General features: G+C 43.1%; 1 protein-coding gene across 2 annotated transcripts in view; it reads left to right on the forward strand.

Moving 5' to 3' along the window:
* Positions 1-17,105, forward strand: part of CFAP36 (cilia and flagella associated protein 36) — a 69,593-nt gene that overhangs the window by 48,358 nt on the left and 4,130 nt on the right. Inside the window, exon 9 of one of the 2 annotated variants that reach the window (XM_053246362.1) lies at positions 7,910-8,059. In XM_053246362.1, the coding sequence (XP_053102337.1) occupies positions 7,910-8,059 (150 nt within the window). Of the gene's footprint in view, positions 1-7,906; positions 8,060-17,105 lie in introns of both variants that reach the window. The other variant, XM_053246352.1, reaches the window with a different exon arrangement.

Raw genomic sequence — 17,105 nt, forward strand, 5'->3', positions numbered from 1 at the left:
TGCCACCGCCGCGCTTACTCTCGCCGCTGCCCGCCACCGCCAGGAGGAGGGGAGATTTTTGAGGAGGAGATTTTCTGAGGAGATTTTTACCGTACTTCCCTCTACCGTATGCCTCAGCTTGCAGCCTGCCACCCCTACCGGTATCGTTACGCCCCTGTCTGTGGGTCTCTCTCACCCCACACACACACCAGTAAAGCTGCTGCTCCCCAACACTGACCAGCAACAGTCTGTGGGTCTCTCTCACCCCACACACACACCAGTAAAGCTGCTGCTCCCCAACACTGACCATGAAAGATTGGGGTCAATGGTTCTAAAGGAAATGGAGTCGAAAGAAATTCAGGATGGACTTCCGGGTTTGGAGAGTTATGATGATGATCCAGAAGGAGATGACTTAACTATAATTGAATAAATGTAGATTGTTGTACCACACTTAATAAAAATAAGACATCCCCTGAAAATAAGCCATAGTGTGTCTCCTTGAGGAAAAATAAATATAAAACAGTGTCTTATTTTCGGGGAAACACGGTAATTACCTGACTGTGAATTTACCCAGTATATGTGTGGGTAATTAAAGTCACCCATTATTACTGCTCTGCATCTCCTTGACGCATCCCTGATTGCCTGCTGCAACTTCCAGTCTATGTCAGCGTTTTGATCTGGAGAGTGATAGCACGTCCCCAGTAGCACATTTCCTTTCAGGCCTTGTATTGTCACCCACAGGGGTTTCTGTGGAGGACTCTGGTCCACCTAGGTTTTCTACTTTGTTAGATTCTATCTCTTCTTTAACATACAGTGCTACACCACCTCCAAGGCACCCCTCCCTGACCTTTCTATAGAGTTTATATCCAGGGATAACAGTGTCCCACTGGTTCTCACTGTTCCACCATTTTTCTGTTATGCCCATTATATCTATTTCTGTGTTAGCAACCAAGCACTCCAGCTCACCCATCTTGGGTTGGAGGCTTCTGGCATTGGCATATAAGCACCTATATGCTGAATCTCTTACCTGTATGCTATCTTTCTTTTGACTCTTTGACCAGCTAGAACAGTCTTCTGTCTGCTCTTTATGTGGTTTTGCTCTGTCCCCTTCTGTTTTATCTGATTCATTTGCACCCTCACACTTTAAAGTACCCCTGCTTACTGGGCAAAGAGGCACCTTTTACCGTGGTGATTCTCTTTATTTAGCAGGGGGAGAGTAACTGGCCCTATCCACCCCCAGCACAGTACTTCCAGTGACTGTAGCTTGGGTCTATCTTATGTTTATTTTTAGAATGTGAGCCCTTTGGGGACAGGGTTCCATCTTATTTGTTTGTTATTTCTCTGTGTAAACCGCCCTGAGCCATTTTTGGAAGGGTGGTATAGAAATCGAATAATTAATTATTATTTTTTATTATTTCTTGTTTACACATCATCGTTGTTGTTGTTATTGTTGTTGTTATTATTTCTTGTTTACACAGTCAGACAGGTGTTATTGACTGGTTTGTTTTATCCAGACATCGAGTCCTTCCCAGGGGCGTAACGATAGGGGGTGTGGGGGGGGGGCACGTGCCCCGGGCGCCACTTGCTAGGGGGCGCCAAAAAGTACACCCGCCGAAAAAAATTTTTGTGATTTTTTTTTTTTGCACTGCAGCAGTCCGCCAACTTCAAAGACCTCTCCCTCTCCCCCTCCCCCGGCGGCCCCCCCCATTGCTCAGCTCCGGCACTGGGCGCCGTGGTGCGGGCGCCTAAAGTTTTCAGCAGTGCCTGTTTTGCAGGAGCAGCCGCAGCGCCTATAGAAATGCTCTGCCAAGATAGCATTTCGCTCCCTGCCGGGTGCCCCGTTCTTCCTCGCCCCCAATGACTTCACAATGGCGCTCTCCTGGCTTGCATTGCGCGAGTTTCCTTTGCAATCCCGCCTCCTCGAGTGGCTCCGAGGTGGGATTGCAAAAGGAAACTCACGCAATGCAAGAGGAGCCACAAGTCGCTCTCCTCCTGGCTTGCATTGCCTGAGTTTCCTTTTGCAATCCCACCTCCTCAAGTGGCTCCGAGGTGGGATTGCAAAAGGAAACTCGGGCAACTCGGGGGGCTAAAGGTTAGGGGTTTTTGTTTGTTTGTTTTAAACTTTCCTCGCTGCATGCTTAAATCTCGGCAGTGTGCAGTACAATTAGTGAAGGGTGGTGTCTGGCGTTCCCGTTGCTATAGTCGTGTGTCGTTGTGCAGTTCTATGGGGAATGTGATTATTTTGTCCGAAAAGTCCTTTTTTTAGCACAAGAATGCTTGAGCATTCAGTTCCAGAGAGCAAGAATATTGGGGAAAATGGGTAGCCACCTAAAACTCAAATAAGTAGGGAGATGTAGCAAATGGCCATATTTGAGTGAAGGAATCATTACATCTGGATGATTAATTATCTGGCATTAACTGCCTTGGAACAAAGATGGTTCAGTCTCGGAACTTAAGAGTGAGTTAGCTGCATTTAGAAATGAAAGACTTTTCAACTCACATCACTTAAAAACCCTGCAGTTCCTGCTAATTCTATTTCACATCTTGATTTTTTCCCTCTCCTTTTAAAAAATCCATAATACAGGGAGGCAAACAAAGCATACCTCCCTTTGCTTTTTGAGAGAAAGGCTGTCAAAAGTACACAGTATTAAGGATTAATGGGTAGAAAGAAGCAGTGAAAAGAGACTTTCGAAGACTATTTGGCAGGTGCAGAACTGCGGTGCGGGGTGGGGGGAGAATACAAGGAGGATGGTTTTGCAGATCCTCTGAAGAGTTTTAGCTGCAAGAAGCCAGACAATGTTTTTTCCAGGAGATGAAGCTTTTTGGCTCTTAAAAATCAATAAAAGTGGTTACATAATTCTTGCTTCTACTGTACAGAATACTGCCTCTATTTGGACTTGTGTTGCTAGCACAATGCATTCCACAAGTGTCCTTTTTAGCAGCCTGTGCCCCCATTTGGTTTGTTGCAAAAGCAAGTTCCAAATTTATTTTTAAATTAAATAAAATTAAAGTAGAGATTTTGCCCATTGACAGTCTCCCTAAAATGTTATACACCCACTAGGTTATACTTGAATATGCTTTTAAAGAACTCATTGCCATGGCAACCATTTCCTAGTGCACATGTTGTTGTGAGACAATATGGACAACTCTTTTGAAGAATATGGTATTTGGCAAACAGCACAGTTACAATATGCCTGCGCTCACCTTAAGAGATAACTGTGCATTTATAACTGTTAAGTATTTGAATTCTTTCCCTTAGCCTACAGATAGATCCATTCTTCTTCTTAGAATGGTTGTAATATTTTTTGGAACCAAATAATTAATATCTTTGTACCAGTAATATAAAATAGACAACCATATAGGAATCTTCTTGAAAACTGAAACATTCCATATTATTAAAATATATCTAACCTGAGATGTGTGTCAGTCAGATATATGTTGGGTGGGGTGCAATTTCAGTGCTTGCCCTAGGCGCCATTTTCCCTAGTTACGCCTCTGGTCCTTCCCAAGGACCTGGGATGGCTGAATTTTATTGTCAATTGTTATAGATATCGTCGCAGAATATAGGCTGTTCCCTGTAAAGTTGCTTTTTGTAATTGGCTTATGGTGATTTCTGTGACCCCTATGGTGTTGAGGTGCTCTTCAAGGTCTTTTGGAATTGCACCCAGGGCGCCAATTACCATTGGGATTATTTGGGTCTTTTTCTGCCACAGCCTTTCAATTTCAATTTGTAGATCTTTGTATTTCGTGATTTTTTCTATTTCTTTTTCTTCTATTCTGCTATCCCCTGATATTGCTATGTCGATTATTTTGACTTGTTTTTCTTTCTTCTCGACTACAGTTATATCTGGTGTATTGTGTGGCAGATGTTTGTCTGTTTGTAGGTGGAAGTCCCATAATATTTTTGCATCTTCATTTTCGACAAATTTTTCAATTTTATGGTCCCACCAATTATTTATTATTACTATTACTATTATTATTCCTTGTTTACACAGTCAGACAGGTGTTATTGACTGGTTTGTTTTATCCAGACATCGAGTAGTAGTAGTAGTAGTTATTATTATTAGATGGCATTTGCTGAACCGAATACTATCTAGATCCTGTTGGTTATTTCTCTGGCATCATTTTAAAAGCTGCCTGCAAACTTCTTTATTTTAAGTGCCAGCAGTCTGGTTCCATCTTGGTTCAAGTGCAGCCCATCCCTTTTGTACAGGCCTTGCTTGCCCCAAAATGTATCCCAGTGCCTAACAAATCTAAACCCCTCTTCCCGGCACCAGTGTCTTGTCTACACATTGAAACTCCTCACCTCTGCCTGTGTCACTGTACCTGCGCGTGGAACAGGTAGCCTTTCTGAGAATGCTACCTTGGGGGTCCTGGACTTCAAAATAATGAAGTATTGTCATCCATCCTAAATATGGCTTCCAGGAATTCCCAACTACATTTCTCCACATCGTTGGTGCCGATGTGCACCATGACAGCTGTCTCCTCCCCAGCACTGCCTAAGAGCCTATCTAGACACTGCCTGATGTCCACAACCTTCACACCAGGCAGGCAAGTCACCATGCAGTCAACACATGGGTCACAAAGCCATCTCTCTATACCTCTAATGATCGTATCACCCACAACAAGGAGGCCCCCACCCCCCAGCGGAGTATCCCCTGTGAGAGGATATCGGCTCATCATCCATGGAAGGGGTCCCTTCTAAAGGAGCATTTCCCTCTTCCTCTTACCGATGTCCTCCTTGCCCAAGACCTTCATTCTTCCTGACAGCAGAGGAGCTATCAGCACTGGAGTGGGATGCATCTGCCACGTCCCTGAAGATCTCGTCCGCATGCCTGTCTTTCTGAGCTTCTCCAGATCCGCTACCTTGGTCTCAAGGGAACGAACTTGTTCCCTGAGATCCAGGAGCTCCTTGCACTGAGCACACACCCATGACTTCTGCCCATGGAGCAAATAGTCATACATGCGACACTCTGTGCAATACACTGGAAAGTGTTTCCTCTCCTGCTGGCTTTCTATCTTCATACTGTTTTTGTTGACTGTTTACAGTATTTAGAGATAGTTTATTGGAAGGATAGGTCTCAGCTGTAATGGTCAGCCATTTAACCATCCAAACAGACTTTCTCAAGAATATGAGGGAGGGATTTGTACTTATCTTCTCCATTGGACTCCTTGTGATCACAGGGGCTTGTTCCAGGCTCCCCCGCACACTTCCTGCAAAACTCCAATGTCCTTTTTGCTATGCTCTCGGGCCTTCACCTCTTATATAGGCTTCAAACTGAGACACAGGATGTGTCTCAAAGGAATGTGGCTGACTCCACTCACTCCAAGCAGGGACAAACGAACATAGGAGTTTGCTAGCCCTGGCAAATGCTAGCCCTGGCAAATAACAAACACACACAGACAGACAAGGACTTATCCCTTAAAGAGAAACCAGCCCCTCAAAATCTCCCCTCCTCCTGTTAGTTTGAAGGGGGAAAGGCTAAATGTTGTTGATTAGAAAAGCTTGCTCACCTTCTGAAGCTGCTCCTGCTCTTCTACTCATTTGAGAACCTGATCTGAAAAATTGTGTGAATTTCTGATTGTTGATAACGTGGTCTGAATTTGTCAAATTTTAGGATAAGGCAAATTACCGAACTTGAGTTAAATTGGGGAGGGGGCAGGCTCTGAGTTGTAGGCGGCTATTGTTATGCATGTGGATTATAATTGTTAAGTCAGAATGTTGCTTCTGGCAATCTCACTTGAGCAGTCAGATATTCCTGTGCTCATGGCATCTTTACTGAAGGTCTTGGATAACATTCACTATAAAGTCCTGAAGTCACTCTGCTCTCCTTGTTCATATGGTCCCTTGCTTGTATATGTTAGAGGATGGGAAAAGGGGTTCAGCAATGAGTGAAGAAGAAAGATGGCATAAATTTCGCCTTTGGCATATATTAGAGACAAGTTTATTATGAAATCTTTTCTAGAGGTTACCCTATTTCTTGGAAGATTGTAAAAACAACAAAAATTTGAGTGCATTACCATTTTCTTTTAGTCCTAAGATTGTGAAGTGTGAATGTGGCAGTATACATATATCAACTCTGTACATTGTCCAGGGAGCTGAGATTGGCTGGGATTTCCAGTTGACTCTGTATGTTGGCAAATCTGGGTTCACCACTGCATAATGTACAAAATGGCACTGACAACATTTCCAATATAATTTAATTTATTTTATTTATTTATTAAAACATTTTTATACCGCCCAAAACTTACATCTCTGGGTGGTTTACAACAGAATAATATAATCCCAGACAAGTTGACATGTTGTTTCATAAGTAGTGCAGATGTCCCTAAATTAAGAATGCTTGGATCAAGAATGTTAGGTATCACTGAAATGTTGTCTGGGTTTGAATGTGTAGGAATGTTAGGATCGTGGATCCCTCCCCTCACCCCACAACTGCAGTGATTGATGCTGTAAAAGGCGACAGTACTGGACATCTGTTTGGCAGATGTGCACATAGAGACCCTTTTGTAGTCTGCTGCTCCAAAAGAAATCTGTAGCTTGCATGCAACTAGTGATTTTGCTGTTCATAATTACTAGACCTGTGCTTTAGAGGTTCCAAAGCGGAATATGCACCACTTTTGGGACCTGTGCGGAGGTGTCGCTGCCCCCACACAGAACCAGGAAGCAGAGTCTCCTAGTACCCCAGCAATGGCTAGGAAGGAACAGTGGAAAGTGTTGTGTTTTCCTTGTAGCACTCTGTGGGCAAAGTGCTTGAAAGGACTAGCCCTCCTCGTGTTTCCCATGCATTGCGTGGCTCATAATACAAAATTGTCCTGCTTGTAATGCTGAGTCCACTAAGATAAGCAGCATTTGTTTGCTAGATTCTTCTTTGGCTTATATTTGAGCCAGACAACCTGCATATCCCCTGTGAGCCCCCATCCCACTTTAAAAAAAAAAAATATATATATATATATATATATATATACCACCTGACTCCAAAAGCTCTAGTGATTCACAAAAATAAATACTTTCTAACTGGGCAGTAGAGGGGTCTCACTGGAGGCCTCCCTTTTTCTCTGTGTCACCTCAGACACTACAGCAGCAGCAGCAGTTCCTGGGCACTGGGAACTTTTGTGGGGCAGGCATTGGGATCCCAGTTTTGGCAGGGATACAGTAGGATCTGTGTATGGAATGAGGCCTTGCGGGGAAATGAACTGCTCTCTGACTTGCTTGGAAAATAGCTTGGTGAGAGACTACATGTGAGCACTGTAACAACAACAGATATTTATATACTGCTTTTCAACAAAGATTTCCAAAGCAGTTTACATAGAGAAATAATAAATAAATAAGATGGATCCCTGTACCCAAAGGGTTCAAAATCTAAAAGAAATGTAAGATAGACACCAGCAAGTCACAGTGGGGGTGGATAGGGCCAGTTACTCTCCCCCTGCTAAATAAAGAGAATCACCATGTTAAAAAGGTGCCTCTTTGCCCAGTTAGCAGGGGTAAGATATTCCTCTTAGGGGATTGGGCTGCTTTGGGAAGAGCACCTACATACTTGCATACAGAAGGTTCCAAGTTCCCTCCCTGGCATCTCCAAGATAGGGCTGAGAGGGACTGCTTGCAACCTTGGAGAAGCCCCTGCTAGTCTGTGTAGACAATCCTGAGCTAGATGGACCAAAGGTCTGACTCTGTATAAGACCGCTTCTGATGTTCCTGCTGAAATTCTAATCAAGCTTAGAGAGCATCACTACTCATAATAATGGAGTCTCATTCTTGTCCTTTTTCTGTCTTTTTTTGGTTATTTTTTTAAATGTTGGGGCTATTTAAATTTAGTTTAACAGGCTTGCTGCTTTTTACAATTCTCTTATGAAACTCTAGCTGGCTAATTAATAGAAAATGTATTTCAGATACTTTGTAGTAAATCTGCCTTTTACATTCTAGCAGAAATTATCAGAACTTGGAGTGCAAGAGCTCAAGGAACGAGAGGACTACCTAAAGCAGAGACGAGATGCATTGATGGCTTTGAAGGAGTCAAAAACAAATTTGCTACAACAAAATACAGATCAGAAAGAAGAGCCTTTATCTTCTAATGAGGTGAAGGATGAGTGTTCTCTATTAATTATTATGAGTAGTTCCATTTAGAAGATCAGTCTGCATTGAAAAATACGGCCCCTGAGCTTGGGATGTGTATAACCCTATTTGGACATAATAATAAGATGCTGTACATGATTGCAGCATCAGAAGCAGGTCTGGAAATTGCATTAAGAAAGAAGTCTATGAAAGCCCATCACATATGTGGCAAAACTCAATCCCTTCCCTTGGCACAATCTCCAGATCTAATTCAGCACAGTTCTAGAGACATATAAGATACTTCCATTTTCATGCCTAGCAAACATAGATGGCAAAGGAAATGTATGCTTTCACACATCCCTTCTCTATAAAATTGGTGTAAAGTGTCCAATTTATGCAGGCACAGGAATGCTAGATGAATGTGTCCATCTTAGCATGTGTCCATCTTCGTTGCTGGAGACCAAAGTGACTCTTTGAAATGAGTGAGCAGCATATAATGTATGTCATGTACTCTGAGTACTTTGATATTCTTAGCAATCCTTACAACAGTCCTGTAAGCTATGTCAGTTTTATCCCCCATGGTTGGGGCGAGGTTGCAGATGACAAAATAGCCTGTAACTAAGGTTTCTTTGTAACTTTGTGGCAGAAGCAGATTCATGTTCTTAGTTTCAAGGGAGACTGGCCCCGTGGATCTTTATTGTGGTCCACTGTACAATCACACTAGTGGGTAATGTGCCTGCACAGCAGCCTTGTGGATAGAATATTCAGGTTTCTTGTGGCACTCCAACCCTGTCGATCATGCTCAGTGTGACCTTTAAGTCTGGCAGTTGGAGCACCTAATGCTCGGTTCCTTTCTGACCACCATTGTGTTGTCCTCTTCAGGCTTCGCCTCTCTGCTCAGCTTGGTTCTTTGTCTTTTTACTAGTAAGACAGGATACATTACTAATTGTATTGGTTTTCCAAACTTGATCAACAGACTGGCTTATGACTCTTCATTTTCTAAATGGACATTGGCATGTGATACAAAGTTTCCTGTCACTGATTGCCATGATCTGTTTGATTTGCTTAGGGAAGGACCACAACATGAGTGTTTGAAAACTTTGCTTATCATTCTCCTTCCAGACAAGAGAGCAGGAAACTCTGACAGGGAGCTGTATTATATGATCAGTCTCTTCATCCTGCAACCCCAAATGCCAAGATCAACATTGTCAGTGATGGGCCCATCAGCAGCTGCTGTGGCTGCACCCTTAGCACCTTTGAGTGTATTGACATTGAGGTTGATGGCGAAAGATTCAGCCTCTTCAGTACTGTCAACTTCATTGTTGGCAGCAAATAATCTCCCCTCAATGTTGAGATCTAGCAGAAAGGTACTCCCCAGCCATTTTTAAGCAGCCACACGATGTTGACAAGGAGAAGTCATCGAATGCTCAAACAAAACAGCAGAAGAAAAAGAGGAAACATTCTGAATCTAGCCAATCCTTGCCCTCTTCTTCAACATCTCAAGTGAGGTGATCATAGGTGTCAAGACATTCCGCCTTGACAGTGGGACCGGGCTAAGACACCTTCACTCTCCTCCATCAGACTAGCTGAGGAAGGGGTGGGAGCTATTGTGGCTGTATTGCCTGTGCTACCAACAGGTCTCTCTCTCAACGCAAGCATCAAGACCAAAGGTCCTTGGATAATCAGGCAGTGTTGACAGGAGTGACAATGTCAGTATCTCTGTGTCAGCATTTGGCACAGTTTCTTCTACGCTTACTATGGCCATGGCTTCAACATTTCAAGATTTCATTAGCTAGGGCTTGGATGTGGAGGACTCAGAAAATGAGGCTCTGTCTAGGGATGTGCACAAACCGGTTTAGCATTCTATTCCTAGAACGCCGAACCAGTTCGGAAACCACACGTTTGAATTGGTTTTAATGCGGGGAGTTGCTTTAAGGCATGGGCAGGGTGCTCTTACCTCCCCTGCCGCACTTCTGCCTCCAGCGCTGCTTCAAAAACTGCTGGTGTGAGGTGGATCTATACCCTCTTGCTGTCCCAGTCAGCGTAAAAGCAGAAGTGGCTCGTGTGCCACATGTGCACCCACCACTTATGGTTTTACGCTGACCGGGGCGGCATAAGGGTATACAGCCACCTCACACCAGCAGTTTTTGAAGCAGTGCCAAAGAGGGAAGTGTGGCAGGGGAGGTAAGTGACCCCACCCCCACCTCCCGGGTGTGCACAGAACCAGTTCTGTGCACATCCCTAGTCCATTTAATACTGAAAACTCCTATGTCTCTGGCAAGAACACCACCAGTTTCTCCAGGATGACATTATAGGTATGAGTGCTGGTAGAGGGAAAGGATCCCTTATTTAAGCCCAAAATGTGTTTATTATCACAGCCACATGGGATACTGGTGCTCCCCAGGGATCTAACTGTGGTTTCAGACACAGGGAAAGGAATACCTATAAGGAACATCATTCCTTTTCTTCATGACTCCCATATGACTATGAGGAATCCTGTCTTTGGAAGCTTACAAACCCAGTAAGGTAAGATACCCAAATGAGGTCTGGGAGTCCCCATCTCTCCTTCCTGCCTACAATGACGTAGATTACAACAACTCCGTTGCAGCACCTCACAATGGTGTAGTCTGCTGTACCTGCTACAGGGTCTAACATAGGAAGCTGCCTTATACAGAATCAAACCATTGGTCCATCTAGCTCAGTATTGTCTTCAGACTGGCAGCAGCTTCTCCAAGGTTGCAGGCAGGAGTCTCTCTCTGCTGTAACTGGAGATGTCAGGAAGGGAACTTGGGATCTTCTGCATGCAGATGCTCTTCCCAGAGCAGCCCTGAATATCTTACAGTGCTCACACATCTTAAGGTAGGGCAGTGAAAACCGTTCCTTTCATTAGGTTTAGCACTATGAGGGCTCCCTAAGGGAGAGGACCCTGAATGTCCATCAAGGAGGAAATTTCATCAAGAAATGCGATAGAAGAGTCTGTCGAGCTCAGAAGGCCCAACTGGAACAAGGCAAAGGCAGGAAGGGCGAATTAGCACATTTCACGGGGATGTTCATGCTGCCATAGTATTGTGAGGGATGTTATCATGGCTGGTGAGGGGAGACGGGACGAAGAGAGGCCACTACAGCCATCCTTACCAGGCGGATGTAACCCCCACTGAAGACAGTGGGACTGGTTTCCAAGTAAACAGGCATAGGACTACGCTGCCGGGTATAGGGGCTGGGGCAAGAAAAGCGTCCTGATTTCTCCCCTCCGTAAGTGTCAGAGAAAGAAAAGAAACCACGACTCGGCCACCCCATTGAGAAGAGAAAGGGGCAGCTAAAAACACGCTTGTTCTTTGTTTTCTGTAGCAGACGAAACTAAATGAGTGGAAGCAGGTTTCGTCCAGTAAGCAATTCAGGCAACAGAGGATCAAGCCGAATAAGGACGGAAGCCCACATAGCCAGGCAGCTGCCTCCCCCCCCCCCCCCCGCTCTCCCATCAGCTACTCGAACCACTCACAGCAACCGCGACAATCTAACACACAGCATTCTGCTCCAATGGCACAAACTCAAGTGTTTGCCTCAATTTTGTGAGAGAAATGACTTCAGCACCTGCTCTTTCTTTACAAAAACCTTTCAAGAAAGAACAAACACAAAAAGGTGATGACATCTCAGATGCGGAATACAATCCTTCTTCAGACCTTGAGGGAGAATTTTTTTTTAAAAAGAATTTAAGTATTTTCAACATAACATTGAAAACAATTTCCACCAATACATGGCTCATTTATATAGTAAATAGTCTTTAGAGTTTAGAAAAAGATTGTGTTTCAAGTTAAGGTGCATGCTTATTACACTGACAGCAGTTACAACAGGTCTTGTAAGAGGCTATAATAAAAGGTATTCCGATTCTATGTGAGACCGGAAAGGAATCCCTCTACAACAATATAAGAGACTTTGATCATATGATTGGTTAGTTTTCAGCAGCAAAGACTGAGGGAGATTCTGTACAAACTGAGAATCTGTCTGGTCCTTTGCCTGATTAAAATGTAACCCCAAACCCATCTACTTCTTCCATTGATGTACAAGTTCTGGAAATGACTAAGATGCCTGGTCTGGAGGTCAAGCAGTAAAAGACTGAGGCTAAGGATCCATTGTAAGACTTTGTGTCGGCTTTTTCTTCAGCACAATCATTAGCTTTACCAATGCTGCCTGTACAGATCTAGAATCTTTATAGGGTCTGCAAGATGATGAATGAATCTCTCTGTTTAAACATCGTCCCAATTCCATGGTTGTGGATTGCACAATGGGGAGTAGACCTGGAAGGAAACTCTTCTCCCATGGACAGTTAGGGTAGGAAACTGGATGGTATGGGAAAGAAATGTTATGCTACAAGTTCATTTGTAATAAAAACAACACCCAACTACATGGCTTGAATGTCCAAATTCCATCACAACATCTGGGAACAGTTCAGTGAGCAGTTGGAGGATCCAGATGACTTACAAGAGAAATTCAAAGAAACTTATGTAAAATCAGTAGATATAACTAGGCAGCATTTGAGCACAGCAAAACACCTTGCAGAATGAGAGTCTAAAATCCTGGCAGGTGTGATATATCTCAGGAGACACACTTGGCTCAGATAATCTAATATGTAGTTGGACATGGAGAAGCTAGAGAATTTGCCTTTTGAAGGTGATGGTCTTTTCAGTTCTCAAGCATGATATGTTAGAAAAGATGGGGGGGAAATCAAGGAATACAGTGGAAAATCTGCAGTCTTGGGGAATACATCCACTTTCACATCAAGATTTAAGTTTTATGGTTTGTTGCCAGAGACAACAGTATAAGCAGCAAGATTGAAGATATTATAGATGCCCTTTCAGACAACAGAGAAAGTGGTATGGTCAGAAACCAGAAGAACAGAGCTGCCAAAAGCAGCAGGAGGTGGCCAAACTCTTTGATGCCAAACTGGCACAAAGGGGGCTAATCTTACGGAACTGTTGATGACTTCATTCTGTGATAGGTTGTCTAAGATGTCAAACAGCATTGGATGCTTGGGTGTTGAAAACAGTAACACTGATATATACAAGTTAATCTCATATTCATGGGTATAAAATACACCCACTCAACTCCTACTCTGATAGAGGAAATGAAGTCTTTACTGGAGAAGAATGTGATCGAGCTATCCATCACATAAATGTCACATAAATGGGGCGTTTGACCCATATTAGATCTCAGGTGGCTCAGCTGAACAACTTCATTACAACCAAGAAGTTTCAAATGATATCCCTGTAAGGCATTCTTCCCTTATTGGTTGCGGAGGAATGGCTCGCTACACAAGTCCTAAAAGATGCCTATCTCCACATCAGCATTTGAGAATGCTGCAGGAAGCTTCTGTGTTTTACAGGAGGATATTTGGCATAAAGTTCTACCTTTTGGTCTCAATACTACACCAAAGGTGTTCACAAAATGCATGATTGTATTCGTTGTGTTTCTCCAGACAAAGGGGTTGCTGACAAAGGCACATGCAGAGAATGCCTATGCTCTCAGATTCAATTTGTACTTCATCTTCTACAAGATTTAGGAATCCAAGTAAACTGGAAGAAATCACAACTGGACTCCATGCAGCAGCTACAATACATAGGAGGGGTATTAGATGTTCGCAACAAAACTGTGTACCTACCTCAAAAAAGCTGCAGGGATAGTGCAGCTGGTTCAAAACTTTAAGAAGTTCTCAAGGCAGAGGGTGAAACGAATTCAGAGGTTGCTGGGTCTAATGATGTCTTGCAGATCTATGGTCAAGTATGCAAGATTATGTATGTACGGTCTTCAGCTATAGTGTACAGACCAAATTACAACAGTCAGCTAATGTGGCTGGACATTCCTCAGAAGGTTTTAAAGTCCATGGTGTAGTGGTCAAGGGAAAATAACCTCAACCAGGGGATTCCTTTTCAGCTGTCCATTCCCACAGTTACTGTAACAATAGATGCATTGTTTGTTAATGGGTTGGGGAGCACATTGCAGTGTGCAGAGGGCTCAAGGTCCATGGAGTGTGCAACAAAGAACACTGCATGCAAGTTTTCTGGAGCTACTGGCATTCTTCTCGTCAATAGCAGGAAAATAGTTTCTGCCAATGATACAAGGCAGGGTGGTCTGTCTCTTGACGGACAAGACTACTGTGATAGTCTGCCTGAACTGTCAGGGAGGGACAGTGTAAAGATCTTTGTGCAACCTGAGCATGCAAATTTGGAACTGGTGCATATTATTGGGAATATTCCCTATAGTTTTCCATATAAAAAGGGACAGAAAATACATTGGTGGATCAATTGAGCAGAAACAGCAGTTATGTTCTAAACCACAAATGGGAGTTCAATTGGAAATACTTGACATGGATATTCAAAGAATGAGGTCACCCAAGTGTAGATCAGTTTGCTTCAGACAAAATCACAAGTGCCCTCAGTATTGCACAAAAGCCAGGTTAGGCTGCAGATCCTTGGGAGATCATTTTTGGATGTAGTGGATGGACAGCCTATTTTATATATTCCTTCCTTTCCCACTATTAAGAAGAGTTTTGAACAAGATTATGGTGGAAAACACCAAATGCATTCTAGCATACGTGGTGGCCACACTAGGCTTGGTTCCAATCCCATTTATCTCAAGAACAATATCAACAGCTGCTTCAGAGGCAGGACATGTTGATTCAAGATCAACATACTTCATCACAGCTTATCCGTTCTGAAACTAACTCTGTGACAGAAACTACTAGACAGTCTCTTACTGTCTGAAAGGAAATAATCCGTCAGAAAAAATTACTATAAGTGGACACTGTTTTCAGAATATGCAGAAAAGAATGGGTTCCACCTTCATATGGCTAACATTCAAGTGTTTCTTTACCTAACTGAACTTAAACAGAAAAGTCTCTCATACCTCTCTCAAAGTACATTTGTCAGCAATCTCTTCAAGGCATCCGGGATGGGGTTCAAAATCTGTATTCTCACATCCAGATGCAAGGTGGTTTTCAGAAGGTTTAAAACATTTTGTATCCACCAAGTAAGAAGCCAGTAGAGCAATGGAGTTTATCATTGGTGCTCTTGACTGACAAAGTCCTTTTGAACCCTTGATATCAATACCATTAAAGTTGCTGTCACTTAAAACTGCATTCCTTGTGGCTGTTACCACAGCTTGTAGAGTAAGTGTACTTACAGCTCTTACTAATGGACTCACCAACTAACAGACTCACCATTTACACAGTTTTATCTGAACAACTAACTTATTTAAAATATTTATACCCTGCCTTTCCAGTGCACTACTGCTCAAGGTGGCTCACAGCATTAATAAAAAAGATGCAATGTAAAACAAGTTCTAGTATGAACTAATCAGCCTACTTCCTTTCACTGTCTCTACAACTGGACTAAATTTGGTTCAAATCTAAGGTTCACAAGTTAGATCTCTTGCACCTCAAATGTTCATGCATCTGCCATCTGCGATCAGGTTGGATGATGATATTACAAACTACACCACTGAGGTGTCCCTGTGTCACTCACTACAACCGTACCAAATTTGGTTCAAACTGGTTAGACAGTCCTCAAGTTAGTGCACTTGCACCTGAAAAGTTCACGTTTACCATCTTGGATCGGGGTGGATGACATCACAAACTACACCATTGAGGTGTCTCTACAGCTGTAGCAATTTTGGTTCAAATCGGTTAAGCGGTTCACAAGTTGTCCTACTTGCGCCTCAAAGGTTTATGTGTCCACCGTCTTGAATCGGTGTGGATGACATCACCACAGCTATGCCACTGAGGTGTCGCTCTGTGTCACTCACTGCAACTGTACCCAATTTGGTTCAAATGGGTTAGGCAGTCCACAAATTAGCCTGCTTGTGTCTCAGAAGTTCACGTGGCCACTATTTTGAATTGGAGTGGGTATCATCACACATCACACCATTAGGGCATCCCTGTGTGTCCCTACAGCTGTAGCAAATTTGGTTCAAATCGGTTAGTCGGTTCACAAGTTAGCCTACATGCACCTCCAAAGTTTAAGCATCCGCCATCTTGGATTGGGGTGGATGACATACATAATCTTTTATATCCCGCTTTTCTACTACATACTTAAGTTTCTCCTCATAACAACCCTGTGAAGTAGGCTAGGCTGACAGAGAAGTGACTGGCCCAGAGTCACCCAGCACGTATTATGGCTGAATGGGGATTTGAACTCGGGTCTTCCCAGTCCTAGTCCAGCACTCTTAACCACTACACCATGCTGGCTGTTGAAGTGTCCCTACAACTGTACCCAGTTTGGTTCATATTGGTCCAGGTGTTGCAAAGTTGATAGGGTGGTACAAACACACAGATGGACACACGGACATGCACACAGAATGCCGGGTGATCTCATAAGCCTACTGGAAAGTAGTTTAATAGATTAATCAAGTTAAACAAGTTAAGACTAGGCTAAAACTACATTTAAAGTTACATTTTTTAAAAAGTTTCAAATTAAAAAATTCATAAGCAAAAAAACTGAGGACTATAAAAACTGAAAACCCGACTAGATATCAACAGCAGATAAAACATTAAAAAGCGTCTTTAAAAAGATGTGTGTTTAATTGTTTTTTTTAAAAACAAACACTAAGGGGAGTGAGCATGGCGAAGCTCTTTGGAGATGGTGTTCCAGAGCTAAGGGGCCACAACCAGAAAGGCCCTGTTTCTAGTCCCTGCCAACCAGCTCTCTGTTAGTGGCAGGGCATATTTATTTTTCAAATTTGTACACTGACTCAAACTTTTGTCTCTGGGCGGTTAACAAGAACATAAAACAAGTTAAACAGATGGAAAACTTTAAAACAATTTAAACAGTTTAAAAGTCAAACACAGATTAAAACCTAAAAATTGAAAAAGCTTGGTTGAAGAGGGGTTTTCAAAGGCTTTTAAAAAATTGTCAGAGATGGGGAGAATTGTATTTCAGTAGGGAGCACATTCCACAATCTCAGGAAAGCAACTGAGAAGGCCTGTCCCTGTGTGGCCACCAGATGAGCTGGAGGCAACTGGAGATGAACCTCTCCAGACGACCTCAGTGTGCAGTGAGGCTCATAATGAAGATGATGT

This window comes from Hemicordylus capensis, chromosome 1 (genome assembly GCF_027244095.1).
Source record: "Hemicordylus capensis ecotype Gifberg chromosome 1, rHemCap1.1.pri, whole genome shotgun sequence".
NCBI classification, from domain to species: domain Eukaryota; kingdom Metazoa; phylum Chordata; class Lepidosauria; order Squamata; family Cordylidae; genus Hemicordylus; species Hemicordylus capensis.